The sequence below is a fragment of the Ptychodera flava genome, chromosome 4 (genome assembly GCF_041260155.1).
Source record: "Ptychodera flava strain L36383 chromosome 4, AS_Pfla_20210202, whole genome shotgun sequence".
NCBI lineage: Eukaryota > Metazoa > Hemichordata > Enteropneusta > Ptychoderidae > Ptychodera > Ptychodera flava.
The window spans coordinates 45,042,366-45,061,326 of NC_091931.1; the positions used below are offsets into that span (position 1 = coordinate 45,042,366).

General features: G+C 37.7%; 2 protein-coding genes across 3 annotated transcripts; both read left to right on the plus strand.

The window, feature by feature from the left end:
- The first annotated feature begins 804 nt into the window (after positions 1–804).
- Positions 805–8,157, plus strand: LOC139131934 (uncharacterized). Of its 2 annotated transcripts, none has more exons than XM_070698258.1 (7): positions 805–936; positions 2,303–3,275; positions 3,716–3,875; positions 5,045–5,296; positions 5,536–5,637; positions 6,771–6,989; positions 7,331–8,157. In XM_070698258.1, the coding sequence occupies exons 2-7, from the start codon at positions 2,319–2,321 to the stop codon at positions 7,606–7,608; spliced, it is 1,968 nt and encodes a 655-aa protein (XP_070554359.1). In that variant the 5' UTR covers positions 805–936; positions 2,303–2,318; the 3' UTR covers positions 7,609–8,157. The 2 variants fall into 2 exon arrangements, with proteins under 2 accessions (XP_070554359.1, XP_070554358.1); XM_070698257.1 differs by having other exon boundaries at positions 843–936; positions 2,279–3,275.
- A 1,717-nt stretch (positions 8,158–9,874) lies between these two features.
- LOC139131933 (alpha-2,8-sialyltransferase 8F-like) lies at positions 9,875–18,428 on the plus strand. Its single transcript, XM_070698256.1, has 7 exons — positions 9,875–10,226; positions 10,457–10,664; positions 12,218–12,359; positions 13,704–13,816; positions 13,932–14,021; positions 14,253–14,482; positions 16,978–18,428. The coding sequence occupies exons 2-7, from the start codon at positions 10,582–10,584 to the stop codon at positions 17,241–17,243; spliced, it is 924 nt and encodes a 307-aa protein (XP_070554357.1). The 5' UTR covers positions 9,875–10,226; positions 10,457–10,581; the 3' UTR covers positions 17,244–18,428.
- Positions 18,429–18,961: the final 533 nt, after the last annotated feature.

Genomic DNA, 18,961 nt, shown 5'->3' on the forward strand with positions numbered 1-18,961 from the left:
TTGGCTGCAAGAACCCCTCTTCCCTTCGCTGACAACATTGTGATTCAAAAATATACGACCAAGAGATCGATTCGCTTACATTATTCATAGACTTTCAGAACGTAACTGTATGGTTTGACGAGACGAATACGGTTCATGTCAAAGTTTGGAAATACATAAATAGCAAGTTTTCTTCCAGTCCCCCTCATTACAAAAAAATCAGCATCACATAGAGAAAAAGATATTCTTACTATCTTCGTCATCTTTTTGGAGGCAAATTGTACTTTAGCTTCACATATAGTCCCATATTTGTTCCAATTGTCATGACTCCGATGCAAAATTGCTGCAAGTCTAGGAAAACATATTTTGGTTCATTTTAAAATCGATACGGATATTCTTATTACTTTAGTCAATATTTTGGTGTTTAAATTATACTCTAGTTGAATCTTGTTTGTATATAAATAAATAAAAAAATAAATAAATAATAAATTAATTAATCTTATTGTTATCAGAAGCAACAGCAGCAATCTGTAAAGTACTAATTCAATAAAAAGAATGCTTAGTCAAAATTTGATAATATCTGACATTTGATAATATATGTTACATTTCAGCCGAGCGTTTTAAATCCCACTATCCCAATAGTCTACGTTTAGTCGGTCACGAGTCGACAATCAGGCTTCTTTGTCACTGTAAGAAGGCGATGCATGTGCCTTGAGGCAATCTAGGGTCACGTAATGTCACATCTTTTTCCAATATGCAAATGTCGTGTTAGTTGTTGATGTGCGTGTGCATGGCAACGGCTTGCGGAAGTCGTGATCGAAGCAGAGGTGGTAAAGGCTTTTCATAAAATCGCTGCCTTGAAAGTGGTGGTAAAACTTCTTCGATTAAAAAAAACGAAGTTTAAAGACAGTCAAGTTCCGCATTCGTTCCATCCGAGTTCAGATGTAACAAGACAAGGTAAGTAACACTATCAAGTCTCTAGTCTACAGCTTTTTCAGCATTCTATATCCCTGAAATTTTTGGAAATTGTCGAGATGAAAAGTCACCACTGTCTACTGCATAACTTTGAACCATGATCAAGTCATTTTGATTTCAAGTCATTGCACTGCTCACTTCAAAGACGGTGGGTTGTCTACACCTGCCCCCCACGATTGCCACATTTCGTTGTCCTCAGCTGCCCTATACGATTGCCGCATTTCGTTGTCCTCAGCTGCCCTACACGACCGCATTTCATTGTCCTCAGCTGCCCCATACGATTGCTACATGTCGTTGTTTTCACGTGCTCCATACTCATATTGTTACATTTCGTTGTCCTCAGCTGCCGTATACCACTGTTACGTGATACAGTGTCATTTTATAATTTGCATGTCGATAGCGATAGCTAGGCATTTATCGGCATAGTTTGACTGTCGTTTGCAGAGATATCCAATTGACTAGAACTGATATTCCAAATTTCTATTCCGACACATCAATGAACTCTATCGCTGGTGGAAGAAATACATCCTTGTACTTGTATGTGGCGTTTCAAAAACAATTACATTTCCTCAATATTTGTATAACATCTGAATACGATCTGTAAAAGTTTCCACTTGATAAAAACAAACGATATTGCAATTGAAGAGCCTTGTATTAGCAAAACGCATTCGTGTGCAAGCTATTATCAATTGCCTTTTTGGCTTAGGCAGGATGTGTTTTTTTAGAAAGACAAACAACTTGTCAGACGACAGGCCTCTGCAGATATCCCAGAGTTAGGTGTAATGCCTTTCAAGAGAAACGGGGAAAATTCTCGCTGCCTTTGAAGAGAGTATATTACGCCTTAAATATGTTGTGTCTCCGCTCGAGAGAAATTTTATCGCGGCTCACTGCGTAATCGATCGTGAAGCGCTTTTATTCCGATGTCAAAGATCAACATGCAGACAGACAAAATGCTGCTGGAAAATTGCCAACAATGTGAACATGACAAGCAATCTGAATGCCACGGAAACAAATGAGGTTAGAGTTTATTACTCAAAAGAGACAACCGCCAAGTAACAATACATGCTTTGTAAGTCGAAAGCATTGTTCTGATAAATTGTACACGTCAGTAACTCGATCTCCATTCTTCTGAAGTCTGTAATCAGAGCATACCTGTCGATGGAGGTCCGGGTGTTTGGTTATTACATCGTCGTTACAAACCCCGACGTGGATATTCATTCTTTTGTAAATAGATTCAAATTCGAGTTCCGAATTGTCCGAGAATACAAGGCAGGCAAAATACAAACATATTGTTGATATTTCCTTCTGTAAAATTATGCTATAGATATCAGATATTCCCTTACGACAGACAATTTGACGCCAATATGGGATCTAGTCCAAGCAGCAATACAGCGCCTCAAGAAAGTAAGGGTCATGGTAAAAAGAGAAAGCAAGTCGAAATTAAGGAACGAGACGAGACCCAAACTAGGGAATTTAAATTCGATGACGATGATGGAATACCAGACACAAGGGAAATCATCGAGGGCAAGAAAAAACTCCTTGCTGTGACAGAATATCTGAAAAACACAAGAGTTGAAGACCTTTACACAGAGAGGGCGCTAGACACACTGCTAACAGTCGACAGTGTGCTTGGTGACTTTTCTTCCTATGAAAATATTCCAAAAACGAAGAAGTACGGCAAATACTTGGCGGAGATTGGATTCCCGAAAGTGTTTGCTCTTATCTGGGACAAACTTCGAGTTCCTATTGATCAAGGACTCAATTCAAGGCACAGTATAAAGTATGCGTTTGCTTTGTTTGAGGGTTGCAAAACTATGATCGGTGGACTCTGTGACCAATCAGCCCGATTCTCATGTGAGCTTGGTAAAGCGGGTATCATCGAACGGTTAGTGTCAGACTTAGAAAACCCAAGACTTCAACCGGACAAGATAAGTCAAGACAGCAGTGGTATGGAGGAAGACGCCATCTACGGTATGCTTCGAAGTTCAATAATGTGTATGCACAATGCCATCAAAAACTGGCCCGATAACAAACCATACTTCAGAAAAGCAAACGCGGTCAATCTCCTTCACAAATATTTGGTGAACTGTAAAAACCGTAGTATTCGAGCGAATTCCCTCTTTACATTGGTGTACATCGTTACTGAAGACGAATACGACAGAATAAGTGCAGGCGAAGAAATCGATTTCTTCATAAAAACCCTGGACTCGGCTCTGAAAAACAGTTACAGTCACCACATGTGTGAAGTTGGCGATTACACATTTACAGCGATGGATATCGTGGATGGAATTATTCGCCTGGCTGCTAACGATAAAAATAAGGTAGGGAATAATTGAGACTGGCGGACTAGCACACATACAAACACAACGTACACACACACACACACACACACACACACACACACACACACACACACACACAAACATAAACACAACGTACAGACACATTCATACACACACATTGTCACGTCTTTAGGTCCAACTTAACCCTTCACTCGTGTCCAACCGTTTGTAGGACATTCGGGTACAACAGTCAGCACCAATGTTAAATCTCACGATGAACTTCTAGGGAACAAACATCATTAAAATCACTGCGGCATTTCTTAATTTTACAAATAATTGTTACTTTACAAGAAAACATATCATTGTTTGACTATCATTAGACTGCACGCATGATCTTCCTTGGTTGATGAAAACTAATGAGTAATTGTCCGGACAACTAACATGATTTTTTCCCCTTTCGATTTATACACCTGCTGCAGGAGAGACTAGTGAATAGGGGTGTACTACCGCTGCTGGTTAAGCTTCTAAAACCAGACTGCACGGAGAAAGAAAACGAACTGGCAGCGATGGCATTGTGGACCTTATCTTTCATTGAAAACAACGAGGAAAAAATACAGAAGGAGCCTGGCTGCGTTGACGGTATGATAAATATTTGCGTGATGGCGTTTCATGGTCGTTGTTCGAAATATTATAAACGCCATGGTTTTGATGATATTTTCTTTATTTTATTAATTCTCGAACACAATAGTTCCCCTCGCCCCAAAAACGTATGTTGAAATACAAGGCATCGCAAATTGCTAAACAACCTTAATATACGATGATATTGCTGACAAATGTTTTTAGTCTAAACTAAGATTAAGTCCTAAACGCATACATCATAAATATACACATACAGGCTGACAATTTCAACATCAGACATTTCGACATAAGTTTAGCTGTTGTACAAGAAACCAGAGCTTTAACCTATTATTGTAGGCAGATATTGTTCTCTTCTATTTCAAGTTGAACAAAGTCAGCATTTTTAACATTCTACGTTTTAATTCGTCAATTGTTTTGCTAGTCGAACAGTGTTTTTTCCCACTATTCTTGCAGATAAAAGGTGTAAGTTTACTAAGTGGATGACGCAATGTTTCGTAAACCACTAAAAATGATAAAATTATGAAAATCGAGTGATATGACCTTTTAAACTCTTAGTTCATAACAGTTCGGATCGCAGAATGACAGAAGTTGCCCTTCAACTGACGCGAAATGATCAGCAAAAACCTCACACTAACCAAATTTGCTTGTCAGATAACACTTAATTGGCAAGCGACAGAGAGTCCGAGAAAGGACAATTGTTACAACAGCTTGCAACGTCTCAATTCGTACCCATAATCTAAACAAGGAGGGGAATCGAATGAAGAAACCGCTTCAGGTAGTATGCGCCTCGAAAGTGAAAGGAAACTTTCAACCATTCTCTTTCAAAATCAAGGGTAAAAATGGAGGGGGTGTCACCATGCAAATTTTGATACTGGTTAAACATACTTGCTAACACTTACCGATATTTCCAATTCGAAATGGCCGCTACCCCCGTTTTAACTCTATTGAGAGAAATAACATTTTCGATTTTCGAAAAACTAAGTCCAAATATCTGTCCCCGAGGCGCATGTTACCTTAACCAGAAACAATTTTTTTATCGACACAGAATTCTTTCATAAGTTATCTCCGAACGCTCATCTCAAAGTTTTAATTAATGAATATCAAAAAAACATTATTCGTAACAGATATGTCCCGTTTCTCTCATTGATTGGTATTCATTATCGTAACAGATTTGAAACGTTTGAAAAATTCGCCAAACCAGGCCATACAGAAAGCCTGTGAGGGAACACTATGGCAACTCGGTGGTATGGAACAGCAAATGGAAATGAAGTCACTCTTAGGCGACCTCGACGGTGAAGGTGAAGGCAGAGTTGGTCACGTGATGATCAGCTACCAATGGGACTGCCAGAAGTTAGTGGTGAAGTTAAAAGACAAGCTTAAAGCTTCTGGATACAAAGTTTGGATGGACGTTGAAAAAATGGGTATGAGTGAAACAAACAGATAAATAATAAGTATATAGTAATCGAGTGAATTTGACAATTAAAAGTAATATTATAATTCGATACAATGAAATATTATAGTTGAACGATTACATGCAAGGACAACGATGATGCGTGGGTTGTTGTAACCTGGCGACATATTGGTGTAATTTTGACTATATCATTACACTGTCGTCAATTTAACGTGCATTAACGTGAAAATGGTGTGTTCTATTTCTCAGCTGGTTCAACACTGGAAGCCATGGCAGCAGCCGTTGAAAACGCCGATTGTGTGCTTCTGTGTATGTCAGAAAAATACAAAGACAGTCCAAGCTGCCGCACAGGTAGGCGCTGATTTGTAGCTCAGAAGTTTAAAGTGGAAATCGACTCATGGAGTAAACAAAATTACTTTGTGTAGGGTCTGATCGTTCTACTTTCTTGCCTATCGTGTCCTCTCGTGTAAAAATTACACGTACATTATATTACTCTTCAGACCATAAAATATAAAACAGTCTAAGCTTCCACTTTCATGACTTGACAATTTGTGAATGGATCTCAATTACCGATTAAGGTAGAGGCGGCCCGGGGACAGATGTTTGCACTCTCATTTTTTTTCAGAATTCTTTTGTAATCTACCACTTGTTGAGGTTCGTTTTAAAAGTCGTGGAGCAAGGAAAAATTTCATCGTCTTAATTTGTGGAACATCGAAAATAGCTTTCCCCCATCCAGTTGACATTGGGATGGCGGCCATTTTAAATTTCACATATCGGTAGGTGATAGGTAGTATGTTTTTCCAGTATAAATTTGCCTGGTGACCCCTGATTTTTATTCCTTCTTTAGTAAGAGAATGGTTGAATCTTTCGTCGAGGATAATTTGAGCAAAACTTTAAGACTTTCTCTTTCGAGGCACATACTACTACTGTCCCATAACTGAAAATTATACACAAAATAAACATACTCAAGATAATAAAGAATATTGTACCCCTGAGTTATAAGAACACAGAGTCGTGCATATGGTAACTGTTGCATGTATCTCAACTGCATAATCAGTGTTCTTTAAGAACAACATTATTGCTTGTACACATGCCAACAACAATTCATGTTACACGTATAAGCTATAAGGCTTTGTTACCAAGTCGATACAGGAGAATGACAGAACAATAAGTTGTTGTCGATGCACAAAACTAAAAGTAACACGATTGGAACTAATTTGAGATAATTGGTTCTTCATACTTTTCAAATTTCTCAAAAGTGTCCTGTGCCCAAACATGAATGTTGCAATATTACCAATTACCCATAAAAATAAGAGTGTAACTTAAAAAGAAAAGTAGATGAGGTTACATTTGCAGATTAAACGACATTAATTCACTATCCAATCATCCCAAATTAGTTCCAGTCGTCTTAAGTGTGAAAAACGTAAGGTTCCAGTTATGGTTTCAACTTATATTACAAATACTTTGTTTATGTTTTTTAACAGAAGCAGAATATACTTACAAACTAAGAAAGGATTTCATACCAATACGCGTTCAGCAGGACTACATGCCTGACGGATGGCTTGGTATTCTCATTGGCACAAAGCTGTACTTTGATATCTACTCAGAACTCAGTTTGGTCGAAACAACGCCCAAGTTAATCAAAGAATTGGGAGACCGTGGAAAAACAGGGAAAAGACAGAGTGTTGTCGGTGCAATACAAGGTATGAATCTCTTAACACAGTCTAGTTGTGAGCTGTGTACATTGGTGGACAGGTAGACTGAAAAAATTCAGTCGTGTACGGGCGCTCCGGCGCACTGCGACTTACGATCCCCAATAAAATCTTTCAGTCAAGTGGACAGGGGGTGTTCACAATGAGGGAGACGAACAGAGCGACTTTCATGTCAACTCTTTTTCATATATCGGTGCACCTCCAATTATTTTTGACTTTTAACTGTAGGTAATAACAATGTGCAAATAATAAGAAAAAACTATCACATGATTGAGTTATTATAATAATCGTATTCATTTTATTCCCTGCTCTCAACGATGCTTTCTCGACAGACAAGCCAGCGATCAGCGGTACAACTACGCGTACACAGAACAACTCAGCCGTTGAAACTTGGTCACCGAAGACCGTGACTAAATGGCTTAGCGATTCCGGACTTCCCCACATGACTCAATATTTCGCAGGGTATGACGGGAAGGCAGTCGTTGAAATGAGAATGATGGAGATGAGGGCACCAGAATTCTTTTATTCGTGTCTGAAAAATGAGATGGGTTTCAAGAATTTGTTGGATTTGACCAAGTTCACCAGAGCGTTGAGAGGTGTAGATGTCTGAGAGAATTCAAGAGCTACTTAAAGACGTTTTTATGATTTTTCTGGAGAAATAAATTTAAGTATTGTTAAAAGGAAGAAGGCAGGCACAAGCCTAGCGAAGAAACTCAAATTCATTTTCAGAAACCCTGAAAGGAAAATCTGAAGGGTATGGTAAAATCGAGGTTCTGTCATGGCAATCATATGTCACTAGATCGTTGAAGTAGCCAGAATTGTACACTGTGTCGGCTACTAAAAATTTAACTATGCGTTTACAGTTAAGTACTTGTTATGAATTTCCCTGTTTGTATTACAACTGTAACAACAAACTCTGAAAGATTATTTACAGCATTTCATTACAAATACATTGTATTGGGATTGTCATTGTGTGTGATTACGAGACAATCATGCATGATTGTTTAACGCGTTAATGAACATTGTACATTGTTCATATAATACTGGTAACGCCACACCTCAGTTCACTTCACTTTTATGTTGCATTTCATGTAGATATCAAACAATTCAACGATATTCATGATCATATTTCAGTTTCGTAGAGTATGGATTTTTATCGGTCAACATTAAAGGTATACAGTCACCTGTAGTCTAAATATGCCCATATGTGGTCAAAGGGGCGTTCCTTGGTATTCAAAATGTCCATGTGAGGGCGCTGTTTTTAAAAAGCGGCCACCCGCTTAAAATCTGTCATTGGTTAGATTTTCTCTTTCCATGGCAACTGTGGCAAAATTGGAACAGGTGACAATATACCTTTAATGTGAAACGGTGACTGAAACACAAAGCACTGTGTCTGTACAAGTTCAAGCAACATTCGATAGCGGAATACGAATCATTCTGTACGATGGTGGTTTGATTATAAGACAGTCCTCTCTAGTTTTCCGCACACATTTTAAAGATCAACAATATATTTACTCAGGGAAGAAGTAATATGAAGTGCCTATAAATATTAATACGTCGTCAATAAAAATATCCTGTTTGTATTGTGACAATTGACACACCAATGCGTTGCCAAGCAAGTAACTATTCAGTGGTAATTGTAGTAAACAGCTTATCAATCTGTATAGAGTGCTGTATTCGAGTAATTATTCTGACAAACTAAGGATATTACCAACAAAATTATCCAAATTATCATGACTCAAAATTGGCGCAAGTAGTGTCTTGTTTAGACTGAAAGATACGTCGCTTTAGGACGCTCTCGACGCTCTCCTTTCACCGGGGGGGGGGGACGGGGGTCGGGGGTCGGAGAGCGCCCTCCAGCGACGGATCTTCCAGTCTATATCTTGTTGTGCTGAATACAGCAGAACTATGTACTTCCGTCCCAAATACCACTTTGGTGTCGCAGTTATGCAAATAAATTACTAGTATCCAACGATTTTAGTTAACTATACCTGCAGTATTTGTAAACAAAGTTATCCAATGTTTAGTTTTGTTTGAGTAAGGAGACGATGCCCGGAGTATTTTATTTAAAACAACTTACTAGTACTTCACAACTTTCCTCAACAAAGTGAACTTGGCAAGCAAAGTGTACAATAACAATGGGTCATAACCGGTCACAACACATAACAGCTTCTAAAAATAGTTGGATAAAAACAATTCGCGTCCTAATTGTATTTCTCGATTGTTTTTTGTAAATCTCAATTACCTTTGTTAATAAATTAACGTGCGAACGGGGTAATTTTCAGTTTCTGAGTACGTAAAACAGTTAGACTGTTGTTGATATTGAAGAAATTTGTTTTGTGTCGCAGAAGCAATTTAGGAGTGGGAATATATTACAGTCTGTCCAATACATGTACGCTGGTCGTAATATGTCTGGTCTATGTTGTTTGTGCTGCAGATAACATTATGTAACGCTATTTCCCCTGGACAATACATCCAAAATCATAGAAATTCCTGAATATAAAACCACGTATCAAACAGCGCCATCACCCTGGCCAGGGTCCCTCTATCAAGACAAAGTGTTTGAAACTTGCAAACATCTGCACAGAGATGGTTCTTGTTTTAGTAATGGACAATGCTAATATACATACCTGGCCCTAATTCTTACCTTTCACAACACTTTCCACACTGGCATCGTCTGTATGTTAGGAAAAGAAGTCACGAGGGATTGTCGACAGTCTATTTTTGGCACTATTTTTCACTAGAACACACGTAACGTGTCCCTTTGTCATTTTTATTACTCGAGCACAACCACTGCATACATTCCTTCGACTTATCTCAGTATATTAATTAATTAATTTATTTATTTATTTGTTTATTTAGTTATTTACTATTTATTTATTTATTTGTTTATCAAAATCGAATAAACACGCTTACACATTTGTTTGGCGAGGCTTTACTCGTCTAGATCAAGTGACACCATTACAATACAATTGAGTGCGCCCTGCATAACGGAATCACATGTGCTCCCTTTGGGTGCGACCTGTATCGCCTGGTATCAACAGCAGACATCAAGATGTACACATCCTTGCGGTTATTGCCTATCAGAAAACGACTTAGAAGGAATCAAGTCTTACTCTGTGCCTGTTTGGTCCTAGCCCTCTTTATAAACGCACGTATGTTCACGTCGGCTGGATCACGGAAGTTCAGAAATGAATTCGGCAGTTGTGATGATCAGGACAGGACATGGTAAGGCGAATGACCATCGTTGACCAATAACAGTGATAAGTTATATGTATAAGCTTATCGCCTACCAAGACAGCTCATTTTCACTTGGAATAACTCCAAGCTGTTTCAAGTTTGAGTTTTAATTTGATTTCTGCTGAAAATTTTGACTGATTTGAGAATGTTGACTGAAAATGCAATGACACCGTGATCTTTACATGAAATTTCACTATCAGTCTGTTTCTTTGTCACAGTATGCGAAAAGGGGAGGTGGTAACTTCGCGTAAGCGAACTGACATCGACTCGAAGAAAAAGGGTTTCGCAAGAACTATTACCAATCAGACGGTAATAACTAGAAACCGAACAATTCCAGAAGTAAATGAAACGACGAATGTTAAACGAAGTCGTCAACATGTTGTCAGTACCATGGATTTACAACGAAACGAACAGAGACCAGTTCAGGTATAAGACGAATATCACTGAAAAGGCTGTTTTGATTTCTTACTCATAAGGTTCTAACGATGATCGTAACTTATGTATGTGAAAAGTTAAGCGATTCGCCGAGAAACCATTACTGTACGAGTAGGCACAATTTTAATTCCATGACCATGTCGACATATCTAACGGTAATCACAAGCCTCCCTAGTTTGCATGATAATGTCTCTGGATTGTTGCCTTTGTTTCATCACCACCATTGATTACACCCCGGTGCCCATCTTCACTGTCTGTGCATACAATAGTTCACTCTTTCTTTTAGTGATCATGTAACCGGGCACTGTTGCATAACACTAAATTCAAGCCAACGCATTGATTGTTAGACCAGACGACCGATTATTTTTGTCGGTTTGTTTTTCCTCTGTGGCTTCGTGTTCTAATTTGTCTGTATAATAATATGTATTAATCAAATTTTTGGAGCATACAACTGTGAGTAAGACTGTCTCATTTGGAGCTATATATTCATCTTCGTTTCGGAATTTTGTTTGGCGATAAAGTTCTTTAATTTGGACAGGAGTCATTCTGATTTTGCTTATCATGAGTTAAATTCCTTATTTGAATGTTAGTCTTTCAACCTCTTCCATTTCAGAATAAGAATAGATAATGCAAAATAAAATAGCCGTATTCCCCCACATACTCTAGTTTCAAACGAGATATTAAATTTTATGAAGTAGTATAAAGCTTTTGACTTGAATCAATTTTTAATTCCAAAATTGAGGTTTTCTAACTTGAACATGTACCCTCTTCATCCTACGAGTACTTTTGCTTCCATACTCAACTTCGATTCTCTGATATTTCAAAATGTATAGTAAAAGTGGTTTTCATGTCATCTTTGTATAGGATAAAGCCCGAGTACGAGGGTTTTATCCGACTTAAAAACTATCGCCCCTAACTGATATATTTCCGTTTTCAATGTGTTTACGTCAACCGTCCCCTTTGTCAATGTAACATGTTTAGGATATGAATTAAAACTTTTATTTGTGAAATAGCCTTCCAATGTAATGGAACATCCTATAAATGCCCTAGGGCACATTAGTTTATGTTTGTACCACAGCTGATTTTGTGAAACAGCCTTCCAATGTAATGGAACATCCTATAAATGCCCTAGGGCACATTAGTTTATGTTTGTACCACAGCAGATTTTGTGTTGAAGCTGGTTTCCACTGTGTTACCAAATTTGAATATTAAAACGTACCAGATGTCTACAGAATATGACATGTTCACTTTTGATTGGACAGTACTTTACCACGGCGCTGTCATTCGTTTCTGGAATTTGGTGACCAAGGCTTTACGAGTAGATAAAACACCCTGAATTGAGCACTCTGATTGGTCAATCAACAGTAGATAGTTTTTAAGATAAGGAATATTGCTGTGAAAACAGGGGCGTTGATTAAGTGCAAGGCAACCTTAAAATATGCGTCACTCCACAAAAGTGACGATGCTTAAAATAGATTTCGCAGGTATTCATGACGTAACGTTGGACATGTAATATGATATTTGTATCTCTTACTGTGTTACAGGAAGTCACTGCTTCAGTATACAAATACAAGTGAAATGTTTATACTGACAAAAACAAATATCAAACCAGGACAAACTCTCAAGGCAGCTTTCAGTAATTTTTCGTTTCAAATCAAGCCGAACGTTCATCGAATGTTTCCAAAGGTAAGTATATCTCTCAATGGATAATCTTGACGGTGTATGCAGTCATGTACTTTGTGTGATGACGTAATAAATGCACTTTTGTGTTCTCTAACGCAATCATGTTAAAGGGAAACAGTCGTCCCATATGATCCCATACGACCTTTGAGTAAACCTCTAAGATGTCAATAGAAGACAGTAGTTTGTTTTTCTCAACACACTAATGTATGATGAATGAGCGTAACACTCTTATTTATATTCCACATACGTGATCTTTGAATTTGTCAGTATACGAACTTTGGAAAGATCTTGTAACTCGCTTTATTGAAGGGTTAATATCCAGTAATCTCTATCCACTGTAGTTCAACGAAACAGATGTATGTATGTATGTATGTATGTATGTATGTATGTATGTATGTATGTATGTATGTATGTATGTATGTATGTATGTATGTATGTATGTATGTATGTATGTATGTATGTATGTATGTATGTATGTATGTATGTATGTATGTATGTATGTATGTATGTATGTATGTATGTATGTACGTACGTATGTACGTACGTACGTACGTAGGTACGTACGTGTAACTATATATGTATGCTTGCATGTATATGTATGAGTGTATGTATACGGGCCAAAATCAATGAGCCATGTTATTCTCAGAGGTACAGTGTATATTAAGTACAGTATACATTATATATAGGCATTGGCAAACAAATGAGATTTTGATTTATGCTTGCACTGTTCATTTTGGGTGCTTGTCTAATATCACATGGTAAGGAATGCCAATGCATATAGATGTAACTTTTGAATATTCACGGATGATATGTAATGGTTATGTGTACACATAAATAGCGGAAACTCTGTGAAATTCAGTATTCTGTGTGATAAAATGCCTTTGCTCCTCATCATGTATTTCGTTCATCATAGTTAACATATTTCCCATGATTCACTTCTTCAGAATGGAATGCGCCTCGAAGTCGAGATAATCAGACTCTCAAATTTTTACAATGATACAGTTCTGGTCCACCGCATGTGTGGGTTCATTTTGAAGCTCTTAGATTAGGTAAAGTTGGCACTGTCATGGTTTTGTGAAAATCGAAAATTTAGTTTTTTCCCATGGAGAACAAGGAAATGACAGTCTTTATTAGGTAATTTGTTTCTCTCTAGTACCATACTTTGTATGGTGACCCTTTATTTTAATTCTCGATTCGGTAAGAGAATAGTTGAAAGTTTCATTTGAGAGTATTTCAGTAAAAGTTGACGTCTTTCTCTTTCGAGGCTCAAAATACCTTAAACAGCGGAATTATTGCAAGTAGTCAAGTATTCACCACTACATTACTAAATTTTGTGTCATCCCATAGGATCAATATTTTGTCGATAAAACTTACAAGAGCTGCAGCATTGTGGGAAATAGTGGTTTACTTTTGAACAGTGGTTGCGGACATCAGATCAATTCAGCTGACGTAGTTATCAGGTGAGAATTGCAATGAATTTAACATTTTTTGTCACTCTTTCTTCATCGTTCTTCGATGATGAAAGCTGTTGTGATTGTCGATGACCTTATTAATACCATTCTTTACTTTTTACAGGTTCAATCTGGCGAAACTGCGAGGATTTGAAAAAGACGTTGGGACTAAGGTGACATTCGTCACACTTAACAAGTCACAATTGGTTGTACAGTAGGTAGAATATGACAGTCAAATTAACCCTTTCGATAAATCAAGATTTCTCGCACATTTATTACGTTTCCTCTTATTAAGGTAAAATGCCAATCTCTGCCTGGTTTCTTAAAAGTTGTAAAATTGCAGACTTATGTGACTAAAAAATCTGCCTCTCGCAATGTATATTTTCCATTGTCTTCCAATCACGTCCAAAGTGTCTGATTATCACGTTCATTACGTTGTTTACAGATATAACAGTCTTAAGACCCCGGAGGATGACAAAAGATTCATGTCGGATGTTAAGATCTACAAGAATATTTTATTGTCGGCACACTCAACATCAGAACACATGAAGACGACGTTGAAAGTCCCTCTTTTATTGAAGTATCTTGCCAAGGTTTACTTCATACACCCACTTCACTTCAGAGCCATTTGGAATTATTGGAAGTCCCAACGACGACCAAAAAGACCTTCTTCAGGTAAACATTCAAACATCGAAAATGCGAGTGTTTTGTAAATTCCCCATACGACAGAAAAGCCATCGGCTGATCTAAGATTTCCCAGAGTATCAATGATTTCCAAAAGGAGTTTCAAAACTCCGAAAATAGATATCTTTGACAAAATATCCAGTTGTGTCATGTATATACCAAGCCGATTTTTACAAACACAATCTGTCGTGCAGCAATTACTGAAGACTCATGTACCACGAAATTAAAAGTACAGTCAAAACTTTTGTCTTAATGGTCACCCTTACAGAGTGGTCAGCTCTTTACAGTGGTCACCTGATGGTCCCACGACATTTGGCATGATAAAGGTCCTCTAAGGAACAGCAACATCTCTTAAGGTCACGTGACCACATGCAGTCACTTCAATTTGGTGCAAAACTGCTGGTCGGCATATCTGACTGTGAATAACCTCGACACAACACATAATGTATCTATCTCATGACTACTGAGGAAATCAATTGTGTACCCCAATTTGCAAGAGATTTATGCCGTTAAAACTACTATAACTGTGATCTTTTCGCAAATTCACTATTCAAGACACCAGATTGAAGTAATGCCACACCAACTCTCTTAAAGAAAGTTTGCCTCCATTATGTTTGGTCCTATATGTGGCCACTACATTCGCGTTTGATTTTTATTTTATTTTCGACCACTTGTCATATCCTGTTGTTTCGATCAGTCAATTTTAGTTCAGATTAGATTTGAGATGGCCTTGAAGTCATGTGACTCTAAGGGTCGTTTTCCTCAGACACTCAATCACTGATGTACGCTGTCTCCGAGGTTGTTGGCATCGTGCTTTTTTACAAATTGACATTACAGGAAGTGTCTGGAAAAATACATGTATTTTTAGTGCGTTCGTAATTCACATTGGTTGCTTCCCTGTTCTATTTGGTAAACTGCTGAAAATGGCTTCAGTTTGGGTGACAATAACAGCATCATCGAGCAGTTGGCATTCATTTCAACTCTCAGGCTGTTGTTCGGAGACAACTTGATTGCTGAACCTGACTAAGGTAGAACGCACCTCGGGGACAGACATTCGGACTCTCAAACTTTTACAATATACTACATGTGGGGGTTCATTTTAAAGCTATTGGTGAAAGAAAACTTTTCACCGGCTTATTTTTTCGAAATTAGAAAATTTTTATTTTTCTCCATAGAGTTAACACAGGGATGGCCGCCATTTTAAATTTCTTATATCGGTAAATCTTGGGTAATTTGTTTCTCTAGTACCAAATTTTGCACGTTATTCTTGAGTTTGAAAGAGAAGGATTGAAAGATTCCTTGAGGAAAGTTAGAGCAAAAGTTTAAGTCATTCACTTTCGAGGTGCATACTACCTTAATTGATATTTCCATCAAAAGAGGAGGACAGCTTCGATTCAGTTTCGCTGTGGTCGAAGCTAGCGTCACTACAAGCTTAGTTAAAAACCCAGATGGCTTATTGGTAAAATAATTTTGGATAAGCTACAAAATTGAGACCCCCCTAGGACCCCCTAGGTCTGTCCTTAAAATTGTCTAGTACTAAAACCGGGTAAAATGGGCTGCTGCGATATGCACCGTGCAAATAAGGTTATCTCTGATTGGTCAATTATCACTATTCACAGCGGTTTAGGGAGTCTACTTGTATTGTTTTAATTATAAAGAACACGATTGGAACTAATTTGGGATAATTGGATCTTCATATTTTTCAAATTTCTCAAAAGTGTTTGGTGCCCTATGGCTGAATGTTGCAAAATTACAAATTACTCATAAAAACAAGTGTGTAACTTAAAAAGAAAAGCAGATGAGCTTACATTTGTAGGTTAAAGTTACCTAACTTCACCATCCAATTATCCCAAATTAGTTCCAATCGTGTTAAAGGTAAGATTCAGCTGCCCAATTGGATAACAGCTTCTTAGATGCTGCACATTAGCCCAAAATGCGCCTTTGGGACAGATATTTAGACTGTGATCCCTAATTTTCATTCTTGATTTGTTGAGAGAATGGATGAAAGTTTCATTTGGAAGAGTTTAAGCAAAAATATAGTCTTACACTTTCGAGGCGCATACTACCTTTAAGGCAGTACGAGCCTTGAAAACCAAAGCCTTAAACTTTTGCTCAAACTTTTCTCAATGAGTCTTTCAACCATTCTCTTTCAAAATCAAGAATAAAAATCGGGGGGGGGGTGGTCATCGTGCAAATTCTGGTTCTGGAGAAGCAAATTACCAAATATTTTCCGATATTTGAAATTCAAAATGGCCACCATCCCTGTGTTGACTCTGTGGAAAAAAAATAAAATTATTTTCGAAAAACTAAGCTGGTTTACAGTTTTCTCACACCAAGAGTTTTAAAATGAATCCCCACAAGTGGCAGATCAGAAAAGAATTGTAAAAGTTAGAGAATCCGAATATCTATCTCCAAGGCGCATTTTACAGAAAACTCCACAGGAAATTACATATGAACGATGGATATCTTTGTTTCTTCTTTTGCAGGTTTACATTTCACTACATCGGCTATAACTAACTGTGACCAAGTACAACTCTATGGATTCTGGCCCTTTGAGAAAAGTCCTGAAGGAAAAATACTGAAATTTCACTACCATGATGACCAGATTACGGAATTAAATCACAGTTCACAGTCCCTCGTGGATAGAGGGACTGTGCACAGTTTTTTAGATGAATTTCAGGCTCTCCTAGAACTTCACATGCAAGGAGTTTTGAAAATCAACATTCACCCTTGCAAAGATGACGACGTGTGACCAGTCATATCATTAACGTTCGTCAGATACGGTGGCTTTCATCGAACAATTTTGATGAATTTCGTTAAACGATCTTAAGAAATTTGCAAATCGCCGCGGTTGGCTTTACGTGTTTCTCTCATATCACTGATCAAACAGTTTGTTCGTCATGGAACAACTTTGATCGAAGTCTAAACAATCTGCGGACACCTCTGTAGCAATGTGACTTGATTGAATAAGTTGCATAAAACAAGTTGGTTTACCTTATAAAATTTTTTAGCTGTTTGAAATTCTGCATGCTTGGGCTGCAATATGGAACAATGAAGACATTGATGATATTTTATTCAACAATAAGGCATGGACTAACGAATATAGACCACCCACCCCTTCTTCAAATCATCATACAAACAAAATAGACGATGAACATGAACGCTTAAGATAGACTGTGCCTTTTGGACAGACATTCTGACTCTCAAGGTTTTACAATACTTTATTGATCTACCACTTGTAGGGGCTCATTTTAAAGCTCTTGGTATAAGCTTAAGAAAAGTGTCCACCGACTTAGTTTTTCGAAAATCAAAATTTTATTTATCTCAATTGAGTTAACACAAGGATGGCGGCCATTTTAAATTGAAAATCTCGGTAAATGTTAGGTAACTTGATTCTCTGGTACCAGACTTCAGTTACACGGTACCCCTGATTTTTATTCTCGAGTTTGGTGAAAGAATGGTTGAAAGTTTTATTTGGGAAAGTTTTTAGCGGGCGTTTCAATCTTTCATTTCCGCGGCGCATACTACCTCAACCAAGGCAGCGTACATCAATTTAGGACTACCGGAAGGATAACTATGAACTATGCTGTTCAATCATAGTGGGACCACGAATATACACAGAAATGTCTCGGAAGTATACATATAGTGTACACAATCATTGTGTCTACGGGGAGAGGGTTATCCTATGTAAATGTTTGAAAAATACGTAATATTACATTATAAGATAAACATTGGTGCAATACTAAGTTTTATCATTGTGCGCATAGCGAATTTTAAACGCAAAACTCCGGGACATTATCCGTTACGGCTCAAGCGTTTTGTTCAGTAAAGATTTATACTTTAATATGTAATCATGGTCGCTAGGAATGCAGTGTCAACTCATCCAAACACAATTTTATGTGGATATTTTTTCGATTAAATGCAATCCATAAATGAATCATATTTGTTGAGTTATTCGTTTCGTGTTCTTCAGAGTCAGTACCATCGAACAGTGATTTCTATGAACTTTTGAAAGTGAGGTTTAGGTAATATAGTGTATTGAAACATATCAAGTGAAGGGCGTGAATTGCTATACCAGAACATTTGTCACACCAAGCACACAGCAAATATGGCTTGGCAGTGTCAACTAAGGAAAAGACAGGCGATGACACTCTGAGTGCATTCAAAAGTTACCGTATAAAAAACATCTGACTAGCTACAAGAAAAGTTACACTAAGTTACAGTCTTATGAAGGTTGCGATAGCGCGAATTCACAAGAAGATGGCAAATTTCTTAGAGGAGGAGAAATTCATAAGTACAGTAAAAATGTAGACTGGCAGTGGAAGATCCGTCGCTCGAGGGCGCCCTCTACGCTGCCCCTCTTACTGTAAAAATGCTACTGCTGTTGAACTCTTCAATAGCATATTGAAAAGCCTGATGTGGAAATATTTAACCTATACACAAACTGGAAGATAGACTGATATGTTACCG

Excerpts from the sequence above, each read along its gene's own strand:
- LOC139131933 (XM_070698256.1), top strand. The coding sequence starts at position 10,582 with ATGAAACGACGAATGTTAAACGAAGTCGTCAACATGTTGTCAGTACCA. Across the intron at positions 14,022-14,252 it reads AAGTCACAATTGGTTGTACA|ATATAACAGTCTTAAGACCC; the intron begins GTAGGTAGAATA and ends CGTTGTTTACAG. Across the intron at positions 14,483-16,977 it reads ACCAAAAAGACCTTCTTCAG|GTTTACATTTCACTACATCG; the intron begins GTAAACATTCAA and ends CTTCTTTTGCAG.
- LOC139131934 (XM_070698258.1), top strand. The coding sequence starts at position 2,319 with ATGGGATCTAGTCCAAGCAGCAATACAGCGCCTCAAGAAAGTAAGGGT. Across the intron at positions 3,876-5,044 it reads GGAGCCTGGCTGCGTTGACG|ATTTGAAACGTTTGAAAAAT; the intron begins GTATGATAAATA and ends TTATCGTAACAG. Across the intron at positions 5,638-6,770 it reads CAGTCCAAGCTGCCGCACAG|AAGCAGAATATACTTACAAA; the intron begins GTAGGCGCTGAT and ends GTTTTTTAACAG.